The 26,721-nt window shown below is 50.7% G+C and overlaps 12 protein-coding genes across 12 annotated transcripts; 5 read left to right on the forward strand and 7 right to left on the reverse strand.

The window, feature by feature from the left end:
* Positions 1 to 100: 100 nt before the first annotated feature.
* On the forward strand, positions 101 to 803 carry ABOM_010570 (kinetochore Spc24 family protein; the record flags this gene model as incomplete). The annotated part of the gene is made up of 3 exons (XM_022537698.1): positions 101 to 127; positions 177 to 574; positions 626 to 803. The coding sequence occupies 3 exons, from the start codon at positions 101 to 103 to the stop codon at positions 801 to 803; spliced, it is 603 nt and encodes a 200-aa protein (XP_022384386.1).
* Positions 804 to 995: 192 nt separating this feature from the next.
* ABOM_010571 (uncharacterized protein) lies at positions 996 to 1,958 on the reverse strand (the record flags this gene model as incomplete). The annotated part of the gene is made up of 1 exon (XM_022537699.1): positions 996 to 1,958. One exon carries the CDS (start codon positions 1,956 to 1,958, stop codon positions 996 to 998), a length of 963 nt encoding a protein of 320 aa, XP_022384387.1.
* A 274-nt stretch (positions 1,959 to 2,232) lies between these two features.
* On the forward strand, positions 2,233 to 2,930 carry ABOM_010572 (med21 domain-containing protein; the record flags this gene model as incomplete). Its single annotated transcript, XM_022537700.1, has 2 exons — positions 2,233 to 2,274; positions 2,358 to 2,930. 2 exons carry the CDS (start codon positions 2,233 to 2,235, stop codon positions 2,928 to 2,930), a joined length of 615 nt encoding a protein of 204 aa, XP_022384384.1.
* Positions 2,931 to 4,304: 1,374 nt separating this feature from the next.
* ABOM_010573 (plasma membrane sensor transducer) lies at positions 4,305 to 4,921 on the forward strand (the record flags this gene model as incomplete). Its single annotated transcript, XM_022537701.1, has 2 exons — positions 4,305 to 4,608; positions 4,677 to 4,921. 2 exons carry the CDS (start codon positions 4,305 to 4,307, stop codon positions 4,919 to 4,921), a joined length of 549 nt encoding a protein of 182 aa, XP_022384385.1.
* A 2,463-nt stretch (positions 4,922 to 7,384) lies between these two features.
* Positions 7,385 to 8,880, forward strand: ABOM_010574 (FAD-binding oxidoreductase; the record flags this gene model as incomplete). Its single annotated transcript, XM_022537702.1, has 2 exons — positions 7,385 to 7,643; positions 7,715 to 8,880. The coding sequence occupies 2 exons, from the start codon at positions 7,385 to 7,387 to the stop codon at positions 8,878 to 8,880; spliced, it is 1,425 nt and encodes a 474-aa protein (XP_022384383.1).
* Positions 8,881 to 9,202: 322 nt separating this feature from the next.
* On the reverse strand, positions 9,203 to 9,709 carry ABOM_010575 (uncharacterized protein; the record flags this gene model as incomplete). Its single annotated transcript, XM_022537703.1, has 1 exon — positions 9,203 to 9,709. One exon carries the CDS (start codon positions 9,707 to 9,709, stop codon positions 9,203 to 9,205), a length of 507 nt encoding a protein of 168 aa, XP_022384389.1.
* A 1,860-nt stretch (positions 9,710 to 11,569) lies between these two features.
* Positions 11,570 to 12,466, forward strand: ABOM_010576 (enoyl-CoA hydratase/isomerase family protein; the record flags this gene model as incomplete). The annotated part of the gene is made up of 2 exons (XM_022537704.1): positions 11,570 to 11,719; positions 11,846 to 12,466. 2 exons carry the CDS (start codon positions 11,570 to 11,572, stop codon positions 12,464 to 12,466), a joined length of 771 nt encoding a protein of 256 aa, XP_022384381.1.
* A 188-nt stretch (positions 12,467 to 12,654) lies between these two features.
* On the reverse strand, positions 12,655 to 14,548 carry ABOM_010577 (fungal specific transcription factor domain-containing protein; the record flags this gene model as incomplete). Its single annotated transcript, XM_022537705.1, has 5 exons — positions 12,655 to 13,216; positions 13,283 to 13,432; positions 13,482 to 13,880; positions 14,005 to 14,080; positions 14,131 to 14,548. 5 exons carry the CDS (start codon positions 14,546 to 14,548, stop codon positions 12,655 to 12,657), a joined length of 1,605 nt encoding a protein of 534 aa, XP_022384382.1.
* Positions 14,549 to 14,949: 401 nt separating this feature from the next.
* Positions 14,950 to 15,439, reverse strand: ABOM_010578 (cyclase; the record flags this gene model as incomplete). The annotated part of the gene is made up of 3 exons (XM_022537706.1): positions 14,950 to 15,184; positions 15,251 to 15,315; positions 15,374 to 15,439. 3 exons carry the CDS (start codon positions 15,437 to 15,439, stop codon positions 14,950 to 14,952), a joined length of 366 nt encoding a protein of 121 aa, XP_022384388.1.
* Positions 15,440 to 15,831: 392 nt separating this feature from the next.
* ABOM_010579 (type I glyceraldehyde-3-phosphate dehydrogenase) lies at positions 15,832 to 16,946 on the reverse strand (the record flags this gene model as incomplete). Its single annotated transcript, XM_022537707.1, has 3 exons — positions 15,832 to 16,028; positions 16,077 to 16,758; positions 16,821 to 16,946. 3 exons carry the CDS (start codon positions 16,944 to 16,946, stop codon positions 15,832 to 15,834), a joined length of 1,005 nt encoding a protein of 334 aa, XP_022384390.1.
* Positions 16,947 to 20,120: 3,174 nt separating this feature from the next.
* Positions 20,121 to 23,868, reverse strand: ABOM_010580 (putative benzoate 4-monooxygenase cytochrome P450; the record flags this gene model as incomplete). Its single annotated transcript, XM_022537708.1, has 8 exons — positions 20,121 to 20,703; positions 20,767 to 20,942; positions 21,001 to 21,057; positions 21,119 to 21,469; positions 21,545 to 21,678; positions 21,731 to 21,999; positions 22,451 to 23,389; positions 23,450 to 23,868. The coding sequence occupies 8 exons, from the start codon at positions 23,866 to 23,868 to the stop codon at positions 20,121 to 20,123; spliced, it is 2,928 nt and encodes a 975-aa protein (XP_022384396.1).
* A 571-nt stretch (positions 23,869 to 24,439) lies between these two features.
* ABOM_010581 (LEA domain protein) lies at positions 24,440 to 25,832 on the reverse strand (the record flags this gene model as incomplete). Its single annotated transcript, XM_022537709.1, has 4 exons — positions 24,440 to 24,746; positions 24,801 to 24,970; positions 25,030 to 25,454; positions 25,514 to 25,832. 4 exons carry the CDS (start codon positions 25,830 to 25,832, stop codon positions 24,440 to 24,442), a joined length of 1,221 nt encoding a protein of 406 aa, XP_022384395.1.
* Positions 25,833 to 26,721: the final 889 nt, after the last annotated feature.

A 26,721-nucleotide genomic window follows, 5' to 3' on the forward strand; every position in this document is an offset into this window, starting at 1 on the left:
CATTTATCATCCTGTCACGATCAACCCCACGCATATATCGATCCAGGCCCACTACAAGCCTTTTTTTTTATTGCCGACAAAGTCAACTAAAGCAGCCACAATGTTGTTCGATGAGAACCCCGGCACGGTATGTGTTTCAAAATCAGTTTTGGGACCGGGCCACTGACGCGTTGCAGCTCATCCACCACACCATTGGAAACTTCAACATCCAACCAGACAAACAAGCCGTCACCCGCATCAATGACTCCTTATCTACCCTTCAGCAATCGCGCGAGCTGCGTATGCGCGAGGCCGAGTCCTCGCTGCGAAAGCTCTCTCGGCATCTCCACTCCATGAACGCCCAGCATGAGGAAGCGATAGCGGCACATGATTCGAGTAAACACGCGGCGGATATGGTTGAACTGGACACAAAGAAATTCCGTATCGCAAAAGCAGCCACGGAGCTCGAAATCGAAAGTGAGAGACTGGAGAGTGAGCTGGAGATGCTGAAGGAACGCTTGGCGGATTTGGAGGCTCAGGGTTTGGAAGGAGACGAAGCCACGAGACGGGAGAGGGAGCTCGACGATGCGACAATGTGGGTTACCCAGAATGCTGTATACCGCTTGCTCACTGCTAACTGAGGTAGCCTTCGCCTTAAAATCTACCGTTCCCTTGGCATTGATATAGAGGCCGATGGCGCGGGCATTTTCAACAAAGCCGTCATCCGTAATAGTCGCAAAGGGGACGTGCACGTCGTCAACATTGACCCCAAGTTCTCGCGATTCTTCTACTCCAACTACTTCTGGTCGACCATGCAAGGTTAGCCGGAGGAAGACTTTGTCAGGTAACGGCGTTTACTGCTTGGTGCGATGCTATGTCTAGGCGTTAACTGGTGACGATGCTATGATTTCGTTTTGTCTGGATATACCCTGGGTTTGTGCAAATAATATACAGTATATACATATCTATCTTTTAGCGGCTATTCACCGTCGCAGTACCAACGTGTCCCTTTTGTGTCACGTAGAAGTAGGCTTCGTGTCGGATACTGCCTCAGCCTGGGCGGACTTCTTGCTGTCCAGAAATTGTATGACCTTTGCCCTATCCGCGTCAGTCAAGGTACTACGAGCCCCTGTTCCAAAAAGGAGAGGCTTCTCTTCTGGGAACAGCTCCTGAACAGCATCTAGCAGCTCCGATTTGTTCCTCTTGCCCTCATTGAAACCATCCCCCCACGACCGTAACCAGCTATCCTCAACTGCACTAACCCGGCTGTCTATCTGCTCCATATTGGGAATCTCATCTCCGTCCCAGGTGAGAACAACGCCCTTCGACGAGTCCACGTCTTCGTCCGCCGAGTATCTCACCTCAACGCCCAAGTTCACCAAGCCGAGTTGTTCGGCCTTCGCATTCCACAAGACCTGTCGTAATGCTCCGTCTCGCTCAATCATCATCCACATCAGTGGATACGCGCTTCTAGCGAGGGTATCTCGAACGCCCTTTGTCGCTTCCCGCGGACTAACCAAGATGCCAACCTCGTCGCCTGTCCGCCAGCCCACTGGCGACTGGTTAAATGTCCCTTCCAGTTCGCGAACCAAGTTCGGGCCCAGTTTAGTCTTTAGTGATTTGCATTGCACGATCACGCGAAGAGGGTGTTCGCGGTGCGGGAGGTGCCAAGTTCCCACGAGGTCGATACCTGCATCGTCGCGGCCGCCGACGCGGTGGAGCGTGAAGGCGGAAGAACGGAGGGTTCGCTGAACTATATATTCGTAGTGCATGCCTATGTAGGCCGTAGTGTTCCGAGAGAGAGCAGTCCGCTCTGCGTAGGAGAGGAAGGAAGGGAGGTCATGATGGTGCGCGGATGGATGCGGTGGAGGAGAGGGGAGCTTGAAGAGACGGCGCGTGAAGGAATGCAGTTGGCGATGACATTGGCGGCGGACGACAGAGGTGAGAATAAAGGAAGAGAGGGGACGATGGAGCCTCATATCAGCTTCCCATGATATGTTACACGTGTAAGGTAGTTACTGTTTGCTTATGCGGGTTGCCATTCAATCGACAAATTGGAGAAAGTTGGAGTTGAATCTAAATTATGCGACCGCAGAAGGAAATAATAAATCTTATCGCCGGCGATCTTCAATTTATCGCCGATCAACCTCCGACAAGCTGCAGGAACCTCTTTGATTCAATGCTCACCACCTTACCTGCATCTTCAACCTCGCCTTTCCCCCTCTTTTCTAAATCCGCTCTATATTTTCCACTATGGCAGACATTCTAACGCAGCTTCAAACCTGTCTCGACCAAGTAAGACCCCCCCCCCTCTCTCCCCAAACTAAGATTCCACGCCACATCCACACAAGGTGCAAACTAACCACCGTGACAACCAGCTCGCAACCCAATTCTACGCCACATTAGGTTATCTCGTAACCTATCATGATAATTCACCCACAATCCCCCCCCAAAATGATCCCACTGCTGCGCCCGCCCTCGCCAAAATCACCAAGAACTCGAGCGCGCCGCCCGTCCCCGCCGGCGCGCCTGCTGCCTCCCAAGCATCCCCACAACAACAAGCGGCCCAAATCCCAGGCCAACAGCAGCAAGGAGGCGGTGATGCAGGTCAGACACCCGGAGCTGGAGGGATGGCCGCCGACCCGAATCTGCCGCCTGCGCCAGATTCACCGCGGACATTTGCAAGTCGGCAGCGCGAATTGGCGAGGGATTTGGTGATCAAAGAGCAGCAGATTGAGTATTTGATCTCGGTACTTCCAGGAATCGACTCGTCAGAGGCGGAACAGGAGAGGAAGATTAGGGAGCTGGAGAAGGAACTGAGGAGTGCCGAGGAGGACAGGGAACAGAGAGTTCGGGAATTGAGGAAGTTGCGAAAGAAGCTGGAGAATGTTTTGGGGGCTATTGAGGTGGGGATTTATGGGGATCGTGGCATCGTGGCGTCTAGAAGGTGATAGAAGTTTTCTTACCATGCTTGGGGGGATGTTCCTCTGTAGGGAGCGTGTTCTATTTGATATCCACCTTGATTTTATAGATTATGGAGATGCTGTCCCATAGATGTTTAATGTTGCTATGAAGCTTTGGACTACACTATCGTGAATGACTCCGGAATATGTTGAGCGCAGGTAGGTCATGAGTAGTACGTGTTTGTCTCCATTCTACCCGGCCATGAGGATCATGATCTGGATGGATTCAGCAGAAATATGCCAGAAATCTGTATGCACCTGGTTTGTCCTGCGAAAGCTTCAACCTTGAAGAACATTCCCTGCTCATATTTCCATCAAGCGTCTCATCGGTGCGATGCTCAAGACTGCGTTGAGAATCCGTTTCGTTTCTCGTATAGAGGCTGCCGTTCGATGAGGAGCATCGAGAGACAGTGCCACTGCTGTGTCAGTACTTATGGGGAGTCCAGGATATATGCGATCTCCATGAAAAACCCGTAGCCTCCGTTTTGTTCCTACGTTTATACCCTCTTTTGCCGGACAAATCGCCTTCCTGCACCCCTCAGGACAGTGGTCTGCATATTGGTGATTTCAAGGAATGAGTAGCGTCCATCGACTCCCCCCTTATGCAGGGGCTAATCGTTTCGGGGACTCGCCGCGTGATGTGCGAGCTCGTATCATCTGGTTTGCTGGTCCCATCTGGATGGAATCTACAGGATATTTACAACCTTAGAGCAGCTCCACAGCAATCTTTCACAGGGACTTGCCAGAACTGACATATCGAGTGTGTCGCCCTTCAAATTCATCTGGTCCCTTAAGGGTGGGTGTGGCACTGTAGTGAGCAAATTCATTCGACGTCTCATGAGAACGGGGATCCTGCCGCCTATGAGATGAATGGCAGCGGATGGATTCATACCCTTGTTGTATCCCAACCCTGTTGGAGGCGACTGGCTCCACCAGATCCTGAAACACGGCGGCAATGACATGGTGATCTGCGGAATGCTAACCCTGGGGGAGATTCTATTTCAGGCGGCATGATGGCTATGCTGCACGAGGATCGAACGAGAAAACGAAGACCCTGTTCTTTAATGTAACATAGGGCTATTGTTAGGGTTTTGGGAGGACTCATTGGCGCAGTCTAGCGGGTAGTCTCCGCGACTAGAGGCCGCCGGCTGTCGGTTGGGGCCTCACCAGCCTCTCAATACGCTGGGTTTCTCAATAGAATTTGGAGCTCCTGTTAGCGATGTGAGCGGATTTGGGGGCCGTCTCCACTATGTCGGTCTTCTTTCCATTGATTATTACTTAACTGTCTCGCCCTTCCTCGCCTCTCCATACGACATCATCATTCAATATCAGTACTGACTTGATCTCATATCTCACCAAAAGATGAAGCTTTTCTCCATCTCGGCCGCCTACCTGGCCGTCCCCATGGCCCTGCTTGTCTCCGCCCAGACGCAGTCAATGAACCAGGTCGGCTGCTACACCGACAGCGCTGGGTTCGAAAACAAGGGCTCATACGCGTACCAAAGTCTGGGATATTGCGCCAAGGTGTGCAGCAAGGCGAATGCACCGTATATGGGCCTGCATGACGGTGCCGAATGCTGGTGCGGCACTTCCCTGCCGGACAAGAAGTCTCTCGAGTCGGACGACAAATGCAATAAACCTTGTACCGGATGGCCTGAGGATCATTGTAAGCATTGCACTTTGCCAATAGACGTCCATCGACTGGGATCTATGCTCACGAATGACTTACTTTAGGTGGTTCTGATACGGCGTGGTCGGTTTATCAACTTTCTGCCGCCGCGAAGCAGGTGACCGAGTCTGCGTCGGCTTCGACCAGCCTTGCAAGCGCTACCCCGGGATCGAACAGCACGGCATCGGCCACTACTGCGTCGGCCACTCAGTCGGGAAGTGCATCCCAAAGTGCCTCTTCGACGGGCGCGACTCCCACAACTTCTACCTCGGCTGCGACTCGGCGGTTCAAACTTCCTTTTTTCCTTTGAGACATGAGCTCTTGACTTGGGTATTCATCTGAACAGTGACTGATCTGCCTGGAGCCGCTCAGCCTTGACTCAGCTGTAACAGTATACCCCCTCCGTTGAGTGTCTCTGTCCAACAAAGAGAATCTATCACCGGCTCGTTAGTGTACAGGGTATAAACCTACATGATCTTGGAGGTCTATATAGTGGAACCCAGCCTTGCATGGCTGTCTTTAATGAGGCATATTTGAATACCTGCTAGTTCACGGAAAGTAACTTCTACCAAATTACTTCGCATTCCAATGCCCAAGATGTTTTGTTCGCTCTGGATAGGATTCGTGTCTCTTACCTTTCCCAGGGTATCCTTGACGAAACCATTTCAAGTGGAGGAACGCCCTGAGGTTCTATTATATCTTTCGAATCTTGTAGACAATCAAGCTCATCCAATATGGTCTCTCCAATCCAGCCCGGCATATCATCAAGGGAACGAATCCTATCCACTTGGTAATTAAGTATTAAGTTTCAACGGTACATCGTCATCCCCAGCAGCTCCATTGCGCATTAGTCTCCACCACTGAATACAATCGTTGTAGTCAGCCATAGCCAAGGTCGACAGGAGGCAGATAGGAACCAAGACCCAAATAGTAACAGTTTCTGCCAGTGATATTGTCGGCCTCTTGTGTATCTCACCGGGGGGCTGCTGTGACGCTCAAGGGCCTTTGTATATAACCGCGTTTCTGCAAGAGATCCTTTTCCAGAAACTCTTCCCACAGTGAAATCATTCTGCAGATCTGAAAGGGTCATATTCTCGGTTTGGCCACCCAGAATGCACAACCAGCTCATTAGTGTCTACTTATCGCCGTTGTCGATGCCTGTTTTCACGAGCTTTACGACGCAAATTCCGTTGGTGCTTCGGTTGAGGAGACCAGTAGGCGAAAGAACTTGTTATCTCGAAAGTATGACCTCCAATGATATATTCACATAGAGAACTTCCGAGATCGTTTGGCAGTCTCGTGGTTGTAATCTATAGCTGGTCTCTTTTCTGGGGCTAGATATAGTAGTCAGGAGGATTTGAATGCAATATATTTTGAAGAATCATATTTATATCTAATAGAATCCATGATCTCTTTACGAAGTACTTTCCCTATAGCCTCGGCAACGTTCAAAACATGAGCAAGCTCTACTCTAGATTGTCATCTCCCTTGCTGTTTCGTGAATGTCTACGGACATCTGGAGAGACTATATTCGAGATATGAGCTGTTGAATATGGATCCTTCACTCAAAGGAAAAATAAGACGGGGGGTTACTCCTAAAAAAAGCTACATGAGAAAAGATCGAACGAAACATCTGTCCAGCATACCACGACCAAGGTATTGAGTACAAAACCTTATTGTAGATCTCAATCAATACACTTCAGATGTCACGATATTATAAAGAGCTTAAAAAGCTTTACCAAGATGGTAAAATCAATTGATACAAAGATGTGCGGTGGTCTCCAATAGCCTCAGTCTGCTATTTCGGCTCGAGCGTCGTGCGAAAAGGAATAGAAACACCATCAGTAGAGCACCACCACGGATTCTTCTATAGCATCGTCAATACGGTCATATATATATGAGCTGCCCAAGTCTTCCAGGAAGAGAAATGTGTGTTGTGCAGAGCATATACCCATGACTTGCTAGTAGCCGGGGCCACAGCTAGAAAAACGACTGCATCCAGAAAGTCTTCAAGTCGATATTCAAACTAAACAGTATAGAATCTCTGCCCTCTTTTTATAAGTCATTTTCACGGCAATAGATCAGTCTCAATTCCATCAGCATAACTAGTACGCACAGGAAACTCTTCATGCACACCGAATTAGGGGGGGATCAGACCGGGCCTACATTACTGAACAATCGAGAAGAACAAGGATCAATCGGTAAATTACTAATTTTGACCCCATTTACCTTTCTATCTTTATTTCCGAGCCTCTACCTTCAATCAATTTCTCAATATTCTGCTGAGCTGGCGGGGTCAGTTAGGTTAATGTCTTTGCACTTTTCACGAAGCAACGAACTCTCTTCTAATGACAAATTGTAAGATAAGGGGCAGACCCCACCATATCGTAGATCTTCTACCCGGTAATTGGTCTGAAAGAAGAGCCGGAATAATTTTGGCATCGCCATGTTCGACGGAGGCTGTTAGTTTTCATTAGTTAGGGCTTATCGGGCATGGATCGTCGTGAACAGCGCACGGAGTGGGGCGACTATCGGGGGTTTGAGCCAGGAACGCTGTCGGTGCCTGATGATCTAAGGGTCGATCAAGAATAGTTCGTCAGTTCCAGCTGAAAAGTATTCAGCCAAGTCCCATTTAAGATTCAGCCCCAGCTTGGCCCGGCATTGGAAATATAACAGCATGGATGGCACGCGTCCCCGCCTCTCTCTCTCTCTCTCTCAGTCTCTCTTCAGTGTGCTCGCTGGTGTCTTACTTCTCTCTGCTCGATCCTCCAGTATGGGAAATACAACCAGTATCGCTGGGCGTGATTGCCTGGTCTCTGCCCTGGGAGGCAATGCGGGTCTCGTCGCCTTTCAAGACCAGCTTCTTTATCAAACTACCGCGGTGCATGAATACAACCTCAACATTCCGGTAACCCCGGCCGCAGTCACTTACCCTGAGACGGCAGAGCAGATAGCTGCCGTTGTCAAGTGTGCCTCTGAATATGATTACAAGGTACAGGCCCGTAGTGGGGGTCATAGCTTTGGAAATTATGGTAGGGTAGCCAGCTCCATGACTACCATGTCAATCTCTCTTTAAAACACAGCTGACTCAACTGGACACCAGGACTTGGAGGAGCGGATGGCGCCGTGGTTGTAGATATGAAACACTTCTCCCAATTCTCGATGGATGATCAGACATACGAGGCTGTCATTGGCCCAGGGACGACCCTTGGCGACGTGGACACCGAGCTATACAACAACGGGAAGAGAGCAATGGCACATGGCATCTGTCCGACGATCAGCACCGGTGGACATTTCACCATGGGAGGCCTGGGTCCGACGGCGCGCCAGTGGGGGCTGGCCCTGGACCACGTCGAAGAGGTTGAGGTCGTGTTAGCGAACTCGTCCATCGTGCGGGCCTCGAACACGCAGAATCAAGAGGTTTTCTTTGCGGTCAAAGGTGCTGCAGCCAGCTTTGGCATTGTCACCGAGTTCAAGGTCCGCACGCAGCCGGCACCAGGACTCGCCGTCCAGTATTCATATACCTTTAACATCGGCAGCAGCGCTGAAAAGGCGCAATTCGTCAAGGATTGGCAGTCCTTCATCTCGGCCAAGAACCTGACCCGCCAATTCTACACGAACATGGTCATATTCGACGGCGACATTATCCTGGAAGGTCTGTTCTTCGGCTCGCAAGAGCAGTATGAGGCCCTGGGCCTGGAAGACCGTTTTGTGCCGAAGAACCCGGGCAATATCCTGGTGCTGACGGACTGGCTCGGGATGGTCGGCCACGCGCTTGAAGATACCATCCTGCGGCTGGTCGGAAATACTCCAACCTGGTTCTATGCGAAATCACTCGGGTTCACGCCCGACACGCTGATCCCCGCCTCCGGGATCGACGAGTTCTTCGACTACATTGAAAACCACAAGGCCGGCACGTTGACTTGGTTCGTGACCCTGAGCCTGGAGGGCGGCGCTATCAACGACGTCCCGGAAGATGCCACCGCCTATGGCCACCGAGATGTGCTGTTCTGGGTTCAGATCTTCATGGCCAGTCCGACCGGCCCTGTTTCCTCCACCACATACGACTTTGCCGACGGCCTTTACAATGTTCTGACGAAGGCAGTGCCCGAGAGTGAGGGACACGCATATCTCGGATGCCCGGATCCGAAGATGGCAGATGCGCAGCAGAAATATTGGCGACAGAATCTTCCCAGGCTAGAGGAGCTGAAAGCGACTCTGGATCCCAAGGACACTTTCCATAATCCCCAGGGGATTTTACCGGCCTGAGTTCGGAAACCCCGGCCCGCCATAGAGTACTGCCCTCCCCTACGGCATTACTCTGATACCTTACCACCTTGTATGCTATTGAGCGATCACATTCTCTGTCCACCATTAGATCTAATATTGTCCATAAAAGCTGCCTTGGTTTCGTTACTTATGTGACTCTCCTGCTACGACTGAGTGTGTTTTTCTAAACCAAAACGAGAGACCATTTACGTAAGATGCAAGTCCATAGCACGGAGTAGTAGTTGTGCCAAAAAGGCCCCCATGACATGCGTGAGAGAAGTGAGCAAACCCTATCCAACGAAAACCCTTCCACCACTCCTTTCTAAAAAAATCTCACAGCAATCCCCCCCCCCCCAGCATTAGTAACACCAATGATGATTCGAAGAGCATACGAAGCAATCACTATAAGTTTCACACAGCGCATGCGTATAACAACGAGGATGAGAACATGAGTTGCCATCAGTCTCGGGAGCGGTCCATCATGACTCTGGAGGGTAACCTCCCGGAATTCTCCGCTGGATGAATCCGAGCGCGAGCGCTGCTCGTGGACTCTGCTCGCCGATCTCATCGAACCGTCGAGCTCTGCACACAAGCCGTCTGCTGCCACGGCCAGAACTTCGCCGTCGTGGTCGAGCAGGTAATAGCCGCCGTTGCGATCATCCAAGGTCCCCATCGAGTAGGCGGCCGCCATGTCGTGGAGCTGCTGGCGGGTCTCCAGGATGAGCGTTCCTGCTGGGATGGGGACGGTGTATCTGGTGACGGTTGCGAGGGCCGTTGCTACGAGCCGGAGAAGGAGCACGAGAGCTCCCGACACGTGGGTTAGAGTCATTTTATGAGTCTGCTGGGTTGTGAGATGATAGTGATTTGATTTGATTTGACTTGCGGGCTGGCGGTGCCGCTTACGTGATTTTCGTCGATGCTAACGAATCCTTTGAGCTGAGTAGCTCGAGTCTTGATATACCAAGCTTTTTTTTTTTTTGAGTGCCAAGACCGTACCGAGTCACAGGTAAGAGGGAAGCTATGAAAGAGAAGAGGCAAGGCTGTAAGGTTTACGGTGGATATTAAATGTCTTTCCCGGAACAAAGACGGTGTGAGGCAGCAGGCTGAGGCGTGCTTGGAGGCTAGAAAAGAGCCCGCTTATCTGGCTTGATAGGCGTTAATATAACCCCAGTCTCCAATCGGGTCACACATGTGGCAGGCTGGCCAATAGGCAGGAAGAACCCCTGCGCTATAAGACACAGAATTTACTTGGACAGCCGTCGATGCTCCCCCTCTGTGTGGCCCATAGCCACAATCTGCCGCACGGCTCTAATCCGTGCGGTTTGGATCCATAATGTAAACGGCAGTGGCTAGTAGGATTAGAACTGTGCTTAATGACTCAGACTAAGCCGGTTTGTTCGTGCTAGACTATCACCAGTACACAGTTACGGTTCATCTATCACCACCCATATACCCTAGAAAGCCTTTTGTTTGCTGGTTGACCTTCCATACACCCAGCATGATGAAAGCCCTGGGGATTTCTAATACCAGACGGCTGTAACTTTTGGAATTGTTGGCATTGTAGTAAGACGGAAACCGGGATAGGGTTCAAAGACATACATGACAGCGACAGGAAAGGAAGAAAAATAGGAGAGGTAGGAGCCAGGGCACATGGTCGGACATGACAGTGACCGTGCTGCCTAATGCCCCGACTCACCGATGATGGAGCTGGGTGCAAACCTGGTCGTAGCGCATCACAGTTGAGTTTCTAATTTGGAGTCCCCGTCACCTCCTATTCACTACGGAACCTCAAGCAGATCGGGTTGAGCCCGTCCGCCAGGCGAGCGGCCGTTACTGTAGTACCCTGGGGACGAGCTCTCTCGGACTTAGAGCTAATCGTGCTGGTCACCTGGTCGTGCCCTTTACCACATTCTACCATCTAACCATACATGGTGATAAACTAAGACTATAGACGCGAACCCAGGCGGATGGACGCCAGAATGGAAAGGCGACGTCACGTAGGGTTAAAAGCTACAGGCGATCAAGATCAGACAGGATACCCTGGTTGGTGGTGTGGCTGGGTGGGTAAGGAGAAATGAGTTGATCGAGATAGGACTGGTCTACAGTATATTAGTCGGATGATTCACCGATTTAAGGCTGTGGATTATCCTGATTCGATTCCCTGGACAGGAGCAACTCCTTCCGGCTTAAGTAATATATGCATTTATCTAGGCGAGATACCAAATGGCATTCTGTTGTAGACATGATAAGACGTGTAGTGTAAGATTATCTCACTGGAAGAGTGATAAACGGAGTCTGGCGGTAACGCTCACGAATAGTCAACACTAACCTGGCCATCATAGTCTAGCATCCTGGTGTAGACATCTATCAGCAGCCTGAGAAATCTACCCTCGGTACTAGCCTTACCAGAAAGATTGTGATTGCACAGGTTCTCGCCTCTGAACTTGTATGGGGGCTCCTAGCGAAATAAATATAACATAAATGCTGCCGAGCCGAATGTCGGCTGATCTGGGCGAAATCTGTAGACCGACGCTCGGCTCGGCACGTCCTTCATCGCGTAGTCAACGGCATTCGAAAGGAAGATATATTGTGAGACAAACCCCCCCCCCCTCCTTCCAAAGCTTGAATCACACACAATATCAGCATTGATCTCCCAGACATACATCTTACCTTCACATTTCTCCCCAAAATGGCAGCAACCAAAACCACGGTGACCGTCGAATACAGCGACAAACTCGCCATCGTGACTCTCGACAACCAAGAGAAACTCAACGCCCTCAGTCAAGAAGACTACTACAAACTGGCCTCGACGCTGAGAGAAATCGCCCAGCACGACGAAGTCTGGTGACGCTCTTGATCGGCAAAGGCCGCTTCTTCTCCACGTATGATAACAAGCGACCAACCCATGATACCCGGATCAGCGAAACAGACATAGCGTACTGACTGACGTGTGGTTCCAACACAGAGGCGCAGATATAACCCGCCCACCCCCCGATCTCGGCAAAACCGAGCCCCGCCAGTACTGGTGCGCGCCCTCGTGCTCAACAACATCGATCTCGCCGACGCGTTCTACACCCATCCCAAGATCCTGGTGACGGCGTTGAACGGGCCCGTGCTGGGCCTCTCAGCGGCAGTGGTTGCGCATTCGGACTTCATCTTCGCAACGCCGAACGCGTACCTCCTGACCCCGTTTTCGTCGCTGGGTCTTGTCACCGAGGGCGGGGCCAGTCTGGCCTTTGTGCGTCGGCTGGGTATTAGCAAGGCGAAGGAGGCGTTGCTGTGCAGTCGCAAGATTCCGGCTGAGGAGCTGCAGCAGGTGGGATTTGTGAACCAGGTGTTGGACGCGGGCGGAGACGAGGAGAGATTCAGGGAGATGGTGTTGGGTGAGATTGGCAGTCGGTTCGGTGATCATTTGGTGGGGTCTAGCTTGTTGGAGATTAAGAGGCTGCTTCGTGAACCTGGGGATCGAGAGTTTAATGCCCAGGCTGTGCAGGAGGTTTTTGGGGGGCTGCAGAGGTTTGTTGATGGCGTTCCCCAGGCGGAGTTTAAGAAGATCGCGACTGGGCAGAAGAGACATAAGCTTTAGGAACTTTGGGGTCTAGCTTGTCTGTGTGTTGTGGATGTGATTAGGGACTAGGGCTAGTGAGATAGTAGTTAAGACACTGTTGTTGTTGTGAAAAGGACCATCGGAGTCATGCGGTTTTTCTCCTTCATGTAGCCTTTTAATTGGGGAAAGGTCGTGAGGTGTTCATTTGCATTGTCTATGGATAGTAATTACTCAGCCTCTGGTTCAGATTCCTGCAGTGGTTGCCTCATTCCAATTGCGACCTGCAATGAATGAAGGACATCTGCTGAGTCGGGGTATGCAGAGCAAGCCTCGGATGTACCGTGTGCCATGTACATAGGATCACTGGCGCCGTCCTGTAGACGAGTCTTGATCCTCTGTGAATGGCTCGACGTTGCCCGGTGTCCCATGGATGGATATTGAGTCGAAGGACGGCCTGGAGATATCTTGACTATAATCCGGCTCTTGGGCAGAAGGAGATCTGGATTGGCTCGTCTTGGTCGAGTATATCTTTTCCTTCGGTGTTGTCCCACTTGAGTCTCTTGACTTCGAGCCTCTAAATCAGTCAGCGCCTCGTTGAGTAAAGAGTCGAAGTATTTCTCGCTGTATATGAGTCCGGCGCCTTCTCGGACCGAACTGGCTATTGGCCAGACCGTTGATATAAGTTCTGAAACCTGAAGGCAAGTTTCGATGTTCGCACGCCATTGAAGGATTAGAGTTGGACTAGAGGTAAGCTTTTGACTTTTGGCAGCGCTTAGGACAGTGACAACACTATATATACTTCGAGAAGGTTAGGTCATATTCGTGGAACATTATGTCGAAGGGATGGGGCCATACACTGATGGTGGAACATAAGTAATCTGGTTGTGGGATACTATAGCCTGCATGATAGAGGCAATCGTCGAACCTGCCTGCAAAACTACGGCAGACGAAGACGCTGGGCGAGCTACTGCCGGGAGCAAGGCATGGAGTTGGCATACCATCGTACTGAACATCTTGGTTAGCTTAGCTGGGAGAGAACAAGTCTCACACTTACTAGAAGATAGAATGTAGGATCGCAGGCCAAAAGCTATGGCGTGCTTGAGACCAGTGCATTTGTTCAGGGCATTGTATCATCCATTGACTAAGACGAATCTCCCATTGAGCGAATTCAGATTCTGTAAGGAGCCCAGCTCTTCTCCGTCGGGCAACAACTACGTCCATCAGCTCACATAGTTTGACGTACTGGATGAAGAACTGGGCTCGAACCGAGTCAGGCCGGTGCCCTTCGCTCTCGATAAAGTCATCCTGCGTGATGGGATCTACGTCGGTGAGATCCGCGTCTATGCAGGTAGGCCTGCCGTATGCGGCAGCCATGGCACGATCTCTGGTGTAGAGAGTCCACCAGATCCGCCTCGAGAGCCGGCGCTCGGGTGGCTTCATTTCTAACTCGTTACTGACGGTCAATGGTGAGCATAAGTAATAGTTCGGAGGATGATAAAGGGAAGGAAGGGTGTACGAACAGAAAGGAAAGAGCCTGTTAAAGAGTTGGGTGTGGAATAAGAAACTTGGATTCTAACCTTTTATGCATCCCGGAGTTTTGTGCTACGCCAATCGCCAGTCTACTCCAATAGAATAGCCCATTTTCTGTAGTATCTAGAGGTGTGTTCAGTTGATAGTATCTTCGAGGACACCGACAGACGCACCTTCCGTCCCTTGCCAATACCAGCTCATCAGTAGTAAAGATTGTATCACCGTGATATAGTCCTTTTCAAACTCTGCATCATAAAGAGCTTTTGCCCGTTGAAGATATATCATTGAGCTATGAGTCCTGGACGCTGAGTCTTTTCCGCTAACTTTCTCCTCAACAACCCGTGACCCTGCGAGGAACATGGCCTGTAAAAGAAGAAGGGAGGGAGGATTCAGAGGATCCCTATACATGGACAGGAAGACGCTCTGGTTAACGACAGGCAATACAGGGGCGACCCAGGAAAAGAATCCGTCAATGAGCTTATCCTGTACCGCCTGCGGAGGAATCTTAAAAGCCCCTTTAAGCTTGAGAATTGTTCGCTCTTCCTCCTCCAGCAAGTCCAGTTGAGTCTTATAAGCACCGTATATGTCCATAGTCAGCGTCGGTAGTTTCTCTCTGGGTCTTCACACTGTTGTACGTTTCAGGGGCGGTTAGGTTAGGGTTTCTATATGGGCTTTGTGTCAGTCTGTCACGTGAAACTTGCTAACCTAAGCAGACACGCTTCCGAGGTTGTTTTGGTTTACAAATTACACCAGTGACCAGTCTATCGAGGTTATGCCACTCCAACACTACTACTAGTAGTATGATTTGGTATACTTGGCCTGAGGAGAACGTATTTCAACTGAGAATTCTGTGACTGTACACATATTAAGTGATAGTTTCAATAACTATTGGGATTCTGCCCTCAGCATCCCGAACCACATCGCCCAGCCTATATCTGGTGGTAGTCAGGTTATAAAAAGAGATCAGTATGGTTCCTATATTTAACATGCTCTTATCCTAGACGGGCTGCATGCCTCCACAAGAAGTTGGCCATTTGGTTGTAGCGACATCCATCCACGTAGCTAGATACCTCGTCAACTTTCTCCGGATGGGTGAGTTTGATCTCCTCCAATAGTGCATTGGCAATTTGATCAAAGCACTCGATATTCCGATTGGTCTCTGCTTCAGTCTCCTTGACTGCTTGTCGAACGGTCAACCCACGGGCGTTAACCAGGACAGGGACCATGCTGCTAATGTCACCATGCTTTTATAGGGACTGCCGTTCAGATTTGGAACCAAAGAAAACTTGGTACTGCAGCACATTGGGTTCGTCTTCCTGCATGGATGATGCGATGATCCCGTCCATGATTTCTGTCAACTGTATCTCGACATATTACGTTGGATAGCTCTAGAGGAAGTCATTTGGCAAAACTTACCTGATCTGCTTTCCCAGGTCGAGGGTAAACGACGGCGCACTGGAGCTGTTCTTGTGATTTTGTCATCGTAGTGACGTATAGAGAAGAAGGATAACCAAGGTGACCGCGTTTTCGGACTTGCGGGATTTATATTCATGTCCGTAGACCAGAAGGGTTTCACTCTAATTCTTTTCCCCACTTCCAACGATTTAAAAAAGAGTCAGTATCTCTCTTCCTGCTGTCCAGTCAAATCGACCCTATATTTTGTTTCACAGTAGATGCATCAAAACATGATTATTCCTAGTTTTTGGACCGGTACTGCTGTTCTCAGCTTTGTTGTGTGTGCCTATGTGCTGCGCCATATTCTGATGAGGTATGACTTTGAGCTGGCTCCATGTTGAGTTTTACAAATAAGCTCTTCATATCTTTCATTGTCTTTCCAACTAGGACAATATCCATCTCATCCATCAATCATGACTCTACTTCCCAACACTGGCAATGTAGGCAGTCAGGTCTAGCACCCGACGACTGTATCCCCATTCGTTGTCATACCAGCTCACAAACTTGACGAAGTTCGGGTTCAGAGAGATACCAGCCTTGATATCAACAATTGATGAATGAGGGTTCCCCTTCATATCACTTGAGACAACATCATCCTCGGTGTAATCGAGAATACCTACTCATCCTTAGTTATGTTATCCGAACAGAGATATAGTCGGCTTACCCTTTAAAGGTCCCTGTGCAGCTTCCTTTATCGCAGTAACAATCTCCTCATACGAGGCCCCTTTCTCCAGGCGACAGGTCAGGTCAACCATGGACACATTGGAGGTTGGCACCCTGATAGACATCCCGGTCACTTTACCCTGGAGCTCAGGGATCACCTTACCAACGGCCTTGGCCGCCCCTGTGCTGCTCGGGATCAGGTTCTCAGCAGCAGCGCGGCCGCCACGCCAGTCCTTCAAAGAAGGCGCATCGACTAACTTTTGCGTAGCAGTGTAGGCATGAACCGCGGTCATCAGGCCGTCAACTACGCCAAATTTCTCATGTAGAACTTTGGTTAAAGGCGCCAAGCAGTTGGTGGTGCAGGAGGCATTCGACACCACATCGGCCCCTGTATAGGTCGTCTCATTTACCCCCATGACGTACATGGGTGCGTCAGCAGAAGGAGCAGAGATAACGACCTTCTTAGCGCCACCTTGAAGGTGAGCACTCGCCTTTTCCACTGTAGTGAACACGCCAGTCGACTCAATAATATATTCCGCCCCAGCATCCTTCCATGGAATTTGGGAAGGATCCTTTTCCGCATAGAACTTGACCTTCTTGCCGTCCACAACAAGGCAGTCACCGTCAATGTGGACATCATAAGCAAAGGTGCCGTGGGTAGAATCGTACTTGAGCATGTATGCCTAAGCATCCGACTGATATCAGCACTCATGTCGTTCGACCGCAGACCATCCAAGGAACGTACCGCGTATTGGACCTCGATAAAAGGATCGTTCACCATCACCACTTCGGTGTTGGCATGAGAGAAGGAGTTGCGGAATACGATCCGACCGATACGGCCAAAGCCGTTGATACCAACCTTGGCAGCCATTTTGTCTGACGTTAGTCTTGACTTGCAACCGGAAGGGGATGATTTGGGTTGAATTGACGAAGGATGATAACGAGGCCAGCAGGCGACGAGGGGGAGACTAAGTAGCGAAGGCACTCGTTTCGCCCCTCGTCGATATTCGATCACGAGTTCAGAACATGCCACCGTCAGATTATTCTTAGTATAGATCTTAGTATAGCTGAGCGTACCAAGAAGCCTTGCCGGTGTACTCCGGGGGATAGCGTACGTGGTCACCACTAGCCGGATGTGGACACCGGATTAAGGGCCCGTGACACAGGATCTTCGCGTATACTTCGTACGTCGAGACGCACCTAGTATTAGAGACCGCTAGGAATGCTGTCAGCCTCACTAACCGGGGGCGCGATATCACTTGACCCGCTAAGTAAGACACCCGATTTTAGTGGCATCTGCCAGTGCAAACAGGACAAGCTGATTGAATCTAGACCGTCTCTGTCCGAGAGTCCCCCCGTCTTCGAGTGGCGACCACAGCTCGATTGCCGTGAGATTTACATGATTACATGAGTCTTGCCGTCATTCTTGCTCGCCTTGATTTGGAGCCATATGACATCAGCTGGGAAAAAAGACGTGTATTACACTCGTGACTTCACACTCAGGCCGCCCTGTCTGTGGTCCATATCCTAAAAGTCAATATGTGAGTACGCCTTATCAATTTCTATCCAGGTTGAACTCAAGAAAAAGCCCGATCCAGAGCTATGTCCATATAGGAATCCTCTGACCCACATCTGCGAATCAATTAGTTTCGTTGTTCCAGCTTCTCGCCTACATCCGAAGTGAATGGGCGGGCAAATCTCTACCTTCACGATCCAGGACATCACGTTTACAACACGGTGGACCCAGCGGGTCTCCGGCCAGAGTATGTACACCCAGTCAAAGTCGTTGCGAATACGTATGGAAAGCCAGCTGGCGACATGATGAATAAGCTTCTTGTCCTGCATGGGCTTTATGGAGGTGAACAGAGTGCCCTTTGATAGCATAGGATGGTTGCTGTTGCATTCGCTCTCTTCCTTTTTCGGGGACCCCTTGGTCACATCATTTCACCGGGGACATTATTGGATCTTCATACAGATAATCAAACTTTCGGTTAGGAAACTTGCTGTTCGGCCGTGAGACCAAAATTCCAGAAGTAGATAGATCAAAGATGAAAAGATCAGTCCAAGCTTTAGATCAATGCGACTAAAGCCAAGGAATCTAGCTGAGAAGGTAACGCTATGTATGATTCTCTCGGAAAAGATTGTAACCTCTTATTTACAATATACGTGGGACTTGTGTCGAGTCGGGTATTATAGTAATGACCTATCCAGATTTGAAGAAGTGAACCCACCTCATTTGTAACAGTTTTACAATCTTAGCATGGTTACAATAACAGAATATACCTCTATTAAATAGCCACAGACTCATACAATATGTATGTATGCATATGTGTATGTGTGTATGCATGTATGTATGTAGGGAGTAGATAGGTAGGTATGTCTGTCTGTCTGTCTGTATGTATATAGGGGGGTCCATCTATATCCAACAAAGTCAACATTAACATCAAGCATAATAGCTCGATGATCTCTCTTAAAAAGCCGGCGTCATTACCACCGACCCCTCCTCCACGTTTCGGTGGAGTATGTATTGGCTGTGGAGATACTTGACTTGGTTCCACATTATGGTACAGATAAGTGCATGATCTATAGCACATTCCGATATCACAGTTGGTCAGAAAGAGCGTTTAACCCATGCTAGTAGGGTTAGGATCCAATGTGGGAAATGTATCAAAGCGGCTGTAGAACCCTGTTCTTCCCTCTGAACGATATCCAGAAAGCCCGTTGACACGTTTATGCACCCATTGCTCACACGAAAAACTCTGGAGGTCGACGACGTTACCAAGATGCCGTCCGTTTGACCTGCCGGATGGAAGGCTTTTCATGGCTGATTCTCACCCCGGACGTATACAAGACGCCCGACCTTGTTCAATTCCAGCTGTTACTGGCGAGGAGGCCGTCGTGAGTAAATCGGTCTTGCCGTAACTACTACTGTACAAAAGACAGGGGGTGGCCTCTACCCTTTGAGGACCCAGAGCTCCACAATTCCGCCGACGCAGTCACCACTGCCGATCCCAATATACTCTCGGTGTTGTAAGCAGCTGTTGATCCTGAATACAGGGGTCTCGGGGGGGGAGACCGCTGAGAATTGCAAACCCAAGCATGCGCGTGAGAGCCAAGGGAGCAGTGTGGTATTAGCGGACGGGCTTGGGTCTTGCAGCCATCGTAGCAGAGACTTCGCCTCTGAGGCACTATCCGGAGGAAGATTAGGGTATCTACAACGAGCCAAATGTGTCTTCCTATGAGACTACGTAGGTTGTCTCTGGCCATTTCTTTCTGGGATCAGACTTTTGATCTAATTTTGCCCAGAATCCGCAATTTCGGCTACAGCGAGCATCTTTCTCTCCATTTTCGCGGGGAGCCTCTGCGGGTCAGGTTGCGAGAGAGACCTTCGTAAGTAGTAGCGTACGGAGGGAAACGCAGGCTTTGGGATAAGAGGGGGGGGAGTTGATCCTCTCAAGATTTACTCCAAGTTTATCCGTTTAGCTCCTTAAACCGTATAGAAGTCTCGAAGCAGGCCATGTAAAATAACCATAGTATCCACATCCAGCTCATTAAGCGAGCAGGGGGAGGGAGAATATGGGCGCACATATATATCCAAGTATCCTACAAATCCCTCCTACTGACTGATACAGGGAGGCATACTTTACTTATTTCAGCCTTTACTGTAGGGAATTGGAATTATTCTTTCCATTAACCGTGTGATCCAGCCCGGGTTATTGTCCAGCGGATGCGAATCCTGGCCGGTGGGAAGGATGTCCGCGAATGATCCCCAATGCATGGTTTCTTCGGGATCTTAAAATAGGCTTGCGCTCATGCAGTGAGACACGTTTGGTTCCATCCCGCTGCCACAACAGCTAGAAAGCTGGAGTTAGGCTTGTGTATAGTCTTTAAGCCTAAGTACCTTTTTGCTGGAAGCACAGTTCACAACCCCCTGTCAGACATGTTCACCATAGTGCGGTTTTCGCGCGTTTACTCTATGCACAGAGTTTTACCTGAATGGGTCGACATTGATTTGAGAGTATACAGGAACTAACATAGCTTTCTACTAACCCTCCCTCACCGTGACCAGGATTCCCGGTGTGTCGCGCGCCTGCGCCCCCAGAATATAATCACGACTCACGTCGATGTCGCGCTCCCGTCGGACGGCGGAAACATCAAAGTCAAACTGACGGAAGACTGTTGCGAGAATCAAAACGAGCTCTGCACGGGCCAGATTCATGCCCAGACACGAGCGCGGACCCCGATTGAAGGGCACCAAGTAGCGTTCCAGTTGCTTGCCGTCGGGTCCCAACCACCGCTCGGGCCGGAAAACACGAGGTTCGGGGAAAATGGTCTCGTTGGGATGGGCAAGCATGGCAGTCATCCCCACGGTCATGTTGGCAGGGATGAAGATTCCGCGGCACTGAAGCGGGTGGTCAGGAAATTGGCGGCTGATCCGGTGGGTGACCGGATCACACAGACGTAGCCCCTCCTGTATCACGGCCGTTAGGTAGGGGAGCTGCTCAAGTGTGGTCAGTGTGGGAAACTGCTGAGGATCGGGGATGTTGGCCACGAGTTCGTCATGCAGTCGCTGTCGCACAGACGGGTTGGCGGCAATATGATATGCCGTGCCTCGCAACACATAGGATCTATAGAGAATTAACCTGAGAAACTCCACCACAATAGAGAGCTTCGGGCATGGAAAGGCTTACGTTGTCCCAGAGCCTGCTGTCACCAAGCTAAATGCTTCATCACGCAGCCGATCCCGCCGCAGCTCTGCTGGGGGGAGTTTACTATTTAGCAGCTCATGGAAGACAGTGCGATGACTGGCATTCTTATAGGTCATATCCTCCCCATTTCGAATAGCCTCCACCTGCCGAGACAAGTCCTGTACAGATTATCGTTAGTGTCTGTATCTTGTCGTATCCCCCATCCGATGGTCTTACCCGACGGAAATCTAGAATATCTGCCATGGCAGGAGCTAGGATCTTATTCACGCGATCCTACACATTGACGGTTTATTAGGGTATATATTTCCATGACTCCAGAGTTGGTACTTCTTACCGGTAATGAATAGGTGAAGCGCATGGCCCACGGAATATGGATATTCAGCAGGCTCACCTCCAAGAAGCTGTCTACGTCGTCAAACCCCTTGCGGCCGAAATCTGGCTGGCCCACATTGTGCGGCTCATGGGCAAAGCAGTAGGCATTGATGATATCTAGGGTGACGGCGGCGTATATATATTTCATATTCAACATTTCGCCGGTCTGCGCAGCTTGTTGCAGGCGCTCGCGTAGAATTTTAATGGGCCGCCTCATTACTGGAACGAGGTCGTTGACAGATTTCTTGGGAAAGAATGGGTTCAGAGCGCTGCGTCGCAGGCGATGCAGGTCATGCGACTGGGTCCCAATAGTCTGCATTTCTTAATTATACTGCTCTTCTTCATTTTTTTTTTCCTCTTGGGGAGACTGTCACAGCAGGGGGCATACGGCTGGATATGGCCCAAAGGCCTCCGCGACGCGCAAGGGCTTCTCAGCACGGCCATTAGTCTGGTTGAAGACCTGGTCGAAGAAATCGGGATCATCGATATGAACCTCGTCGGGGTTAATGCGAATGACTGGGCCTGTCGCCGAAAGATTAGGTTACGTCCGTCCATGAGGATAAGGAATCCATACCATATTTTCTATGCAGATCCTTCAGTTGGAAGGTGAACTGACCACTCTGGTAAAGGTCATAGTACCACTCATAGAGATAGCTCACCTTGGCCAACGGAGGGCCGGGGATATGCGCCAGAGGGTGGAAATAGACCCGGTAGGCTAGGAGGGAGATTAGGGCCACCAGAACCAGGGATAGTAACAGGAGGGCATCCATGGTGTGTCCTGTTATCAGGTTTGCCCACAGTACAGTTAATCCAGTTCCTGAGGGGGTGACTGGGCTTACGGCCCTTATGTAGGGGAACAAAGCCAGAGCAGCCAGTGAAATTAAATTAAGACCCCTTCCTTGTCTGAATCGTTGAAGGTAGGCTGTGATATGTGTGTCCCCTCTCTCCCCGATGGCTGTGTCATTTTGTTGGTCATATCCCCAACCCCCCGCACAGAGAACTGATTTAATTAGCGGGGAGAGGAAGAGAACAAAGAAGAGATTCTAGCCTGTCAGCCAAGAGGTAGTAGTCGAGTCGTTAGGGCCTGCATTATGGAGCAGGGATTCCTCGCCCTGTTCCCCGCCGATCCGCCACACGACGGGCCACAATGCACGCGACGTCGTCCAATAGGCAAATCTCATTTCCGTCTCTCTCCTCCTCGTTGACTAAAAGAACTACTCGGACGACTACTGGTGGTTCGTGATAGCTGAACAGGAAAGGGCCCCTTGCAAATTGACAGGTTGTTAACCGCTACAAGCTGGATCGGCCCTCTTGGTGGAAGGCCGGCACTTTATAGCCATGGGTCTTGGTCCATATCCACTGCTGCGCCTGTTGCACCGTGAACGGCACCAGATCCTCCACCACCAGCGGTTCCGCCGTCAGACCCCGCGCCCGGATGAACTGAGCACTCGAGGCCGGTCGCTCCCCCCGCTCAAATCGCACGATCGACTGAGCCCATTCCGCCAGGATCTGCTTTGTCTGCGGCGCCATCCGGAACACGAAGAAGAAAGTGTGGGGCATGTTCTCGTACTCACGAAGGGTGATAGACCCGCCTGCGCGATGCACCTCCCGGGCCACCAGTCGTGACGCGTCGACGATCTGCTCCTGACCCGACCCCAGCCAAAGGGGACAGGCGCCGGTCCAGTCGTCGGCAGCCGCAGGGCTTGCGAGCGGATGCGCGAGCATACCTGCCTCGCAGTAGAGGTTGGCACGCGGTGGACGCGTAGGCCAAGCCGGACAGGTCGGGAACGTCTTTTCCAGGTAGGGCAGCTTCTCGATCGGGACGGGGAAGATGTCACAGTAAGCATTGTGTTCGAACGATGGGAAGGCATTGGTGAGGTCAGCCACAGGACTGAGGAGGGACATCCCGGCCGGCACGACGGGCGCCTGTTTCGCTCCATGGAAAGTGATTGTGGCATCCCGACGCTGCAATCGGAGCAGGACCTGGAGGAGTCCTAGGGCTAGACAGGCGCCGGAGCTATCACCGGCGACCACAATCGAAGAGGCCGGCACAGCTTTGTGTGGACTGCCCCCAGGGGGGCTTAGCAAGGCTAGATAGGCTTGGAAGGCGTCTAGGAGGGCAGCTGGAAAGGGATTCTGAGGAGCCAGTCGCTGTCGCACGAGCAGGACCTTGGCTCCTGTGGCTTGCGCCAATGAGGCGGCATGTTTGCGATAGCTAGAGGGGGAGTTTAATCTAGTGGAATGGATTGATCATCGTCAGGACCGCTGCACTGATACATCAATCATAGCGGACAATGGAAGCACAAACACAAAGGAGCCCCCGTAGAGGTAAAGTATAGTCAAGGGGCTCTTGGTCTCCGCCATCAACTTCTCAAACTTCTCCTGTTCCTCAATTGCGGGCTCCGGGGTGTCCTTCTGGACATTGCTGCGGTATCCCACCCATTCAAAGTCCAGCGGAACCGACGCCGAATGCTCGTAGCGCACCTGGTGCTCGTTTGCCTCGTCTATCAGCTGTAGGAGAAGCTCGCGCGAGTTATCGTCAATTGGACTGGGGAGGGAGAATTTACTGACCCAGAGGGGGCCGTTGACGGGATCGTTGCGGCAGGTGGCCTTTTGCTGGACGGAGATGGCGGTGGTGTGGGCGCTTTGGAGGTATTCCGCGCGCACCTTCTGGGCAGCGGCCACCAGATGTTGGGCGTTCTGAAAGTCCATCACAGTTCAGTGCGCGCAATCTATAAAAGGATATGATCAGAGAGCAGATGGAGAGCACGGTTGACTTAACACTGCCCGCGGCTCTATCAACGCTTTATGAAGGAAAAGAGGACGAGACAGCGTGCGGTGAAGGATTCACATGGAAAAAGCGGAATACGCGATGAATCGCCCATCCTCGGATGTTGAAGGGAAAGTAAGGCTGGGCGATCAGGGATCAATCAGTCTTTGTGTGCTAAAGAAATCCCTGTCCGGTGGCTGCATTAATCCCCGACGACACAGAGGCCAGCATTGGTCAGTGGTCAGTACAGTTAGTACTAACTAGCACATGAGACAAAGAAACAAAGTGAGGCAGTGGAACACACTTGGTATCAGTATGACCAATAACATAGTAGATTCCCGTGGGTTTTCTAATAACATGACAACAGAAATGAGCAAGGCATATCTTGCGGGGGAAAGCCATAGGGAAAGAGAAGAAGTGATGCCGGTACTAGCTCCGCGATGTTTCCTCCAAGACCGGTACCACTTCCACTCCATGGTTGACGATGTGCCACCGATTCCTAGGAGCTGTAGATCAGACTTCTCGAACGCCGCCAGCGAACAACTTATTCGACGGCGCTGCATGCTTATCTCGCATTTTAGCCGCCGTCTCAGCGCCTGCCGCAGGAACTCGAAATTCCAAGGTTCGACCTGGGGCTGGGCCTTGCCTGTCTGGAAGTAAATAAGGGTAAGGTAAATACTCCGGCATCAAGCCCAGCTGGCGCAGCACGGTAGCCTGGTCCCACGATATGTGTTCGTGGTAGAGACGGTCTCCTCGGATATTGACTACCGCCACAAAAGGGATCTCAAGATGGCGGCCAGTTGGAGGGATTCCAGGGATCCTACGAAGATGAGTAAGATGAGCAACGCAGTCCAGAGAGTGTGAGAAGCCTTACAGCCAGTCAATCTCCGAATTATGGGTCAGGGTCATAATGAACTCGTCCACGACACGGTCGATGCCGATTGTCCGGCTTATGAGCTGGTTATTGGTATCGCGTGGGTTGCTGAAGATAAAGTGGTCACGATAAAATCGAGTGAGTTGGTCACGGCCAATTCCCCCCGTCATCTGGGAGATGTCAGCGGGCAGGCTGCTGAATCACCGACGATAGGACATATGGTACTCACCGTGGGAATATGATTAACGTAAGGCTCTTGTACCATCGTGTTCATTGTATGTTCAACAGATCGGTGGTCGAATTCAAAGTAAGTATGTTCTTCCCAGATGGCCTCCAGATCGAAGTAGGGACCATTCATATGTCTCTTCAGGAAGGACAAGGTCCGCGTGTGAGAGACTGCTTCTGTAGCATAATCAAATTTGGGGGAAGTGGGAAGGGCGAACAAATCGGTGTTGATCATTGAATAGTTATGTTGCATTATATTGGCCGTTCTCTGCAGCGGCACACTTGTGGGCCCATGAAGATGTTGTACGGTGGGTATAATGCTCGAGGTCAATTTAGCAGCATCAGCTGCTGCCGCATAGATAGCAGCTGCAGTTACCTTGTTGATACCGGGAAGAGATTGTACCTTCTCCCATAATCTATGGCCATATGCTGTGTCTCGATATCAGCCAGGTTGCGCTAAATTGAGTCGACGAATGAAGAAATCTTACCCACGAGGCCGATAGTATGCTTTGGAGAGCACTTCTCGTGTCGAGTCATTGCCTCAATTGCCTGGTTTATTACATCCCCGCGATCCAGTGCAGATTCCCGGATCTCGATAACGGTGTAGCCCTCTTCAGCCCATTTCAATGACGGCATAAGAACTCCGTCAGCCAAAAGCAGTTGGCTTGAGGCGCCGTCGGAAAGGACGACGATCATTCCAGGCCCAATGCCCCTGCGAGAGAGAGGAGGAAGCAGGACAACCCCAGACTTCACCTCGTAGATCTTTGGGGTGGGCAATACTTTCAGCGGAATATCAATCTGGGCCATGGTAACTGACTTGAAAGATATAGATTTTGAATGCAATGCTGAATATGTCAATGTCTGCTTACTTGCCAAAGGGCTCTCCCCAATCCCCATTAAATAGACATGCCCTGACTTCCTCCCCTCGCCCAGATCAGTTGTACTCTCCGCATGTTGAGAAGTATCCTTGCAGGTCAATGCGCGGGGTTGTGCTCGACTATGATAACTCAGGCAGCACCTACATGAGCCTTCGGGGCTCAAATATCCGAGTACTTTCGGTAGCAATGAACTCGTAACTACCATTCGCCGCAGATAGTGCGCTAGCAGATATTCCCCGCAACCTCAACATAGGGTACACTTCTCCATAGATAGTGAATGGTCCTAACTCTCGGGTCAACTCCTTCAGCTTCGGAAGTCCGACCATGATAGGGATAGCGCCGTCTCGGTCTAATATTTGTGGTATCGTCAGACATGATTTGCCTGACTCTCCTATCCTCTTACTAGTAGCTGGCAGCACTAGACGTCATTAGCATGATGATGGACGTCTGTACTCTCCAGTAACCCTATACTAGGTACTAGACTTGACCTTCCCCCTTTAGGTAAAAACAGCCCTGCCCGCCCACAACTAATGGAATCTGGCTATCTCGCCCAAATACGGTTAGTGTACGGCTTGAGTACGGGAGCGGGCGGGAAACCCCGGGGTTCCACATCCTGTGGTCGGAGATGTATAAGGATGCCGGGGCTCATGTCACAGTAGCACGGATGACGACTGAAGAGAGGTGTTTACATGAAGTTGACACATCATATTGAAGACCATAGAGTCAAGATTAAAGTAGTGTTCACTCCATAAGTCATCTTCTTGCCTCATGAAATTCCGATCACATAGGCTTGCCCTTTTTCAGCGGCCGTCTTATAC

This window comes from Aspergillus bombycis (genome assembly GCF_001792695.1).
Source record: "Aspergillus bombycis strain NRRL26010 chromosome Unknown contig00135, whole genome shotgun sequence".
NCBI lineage: Eukaryota > Fungi > Ascomycota > Eurotiomycetes > Eurotiales > Aspergillaceae > Aspergillus > Aspergillus bombycis.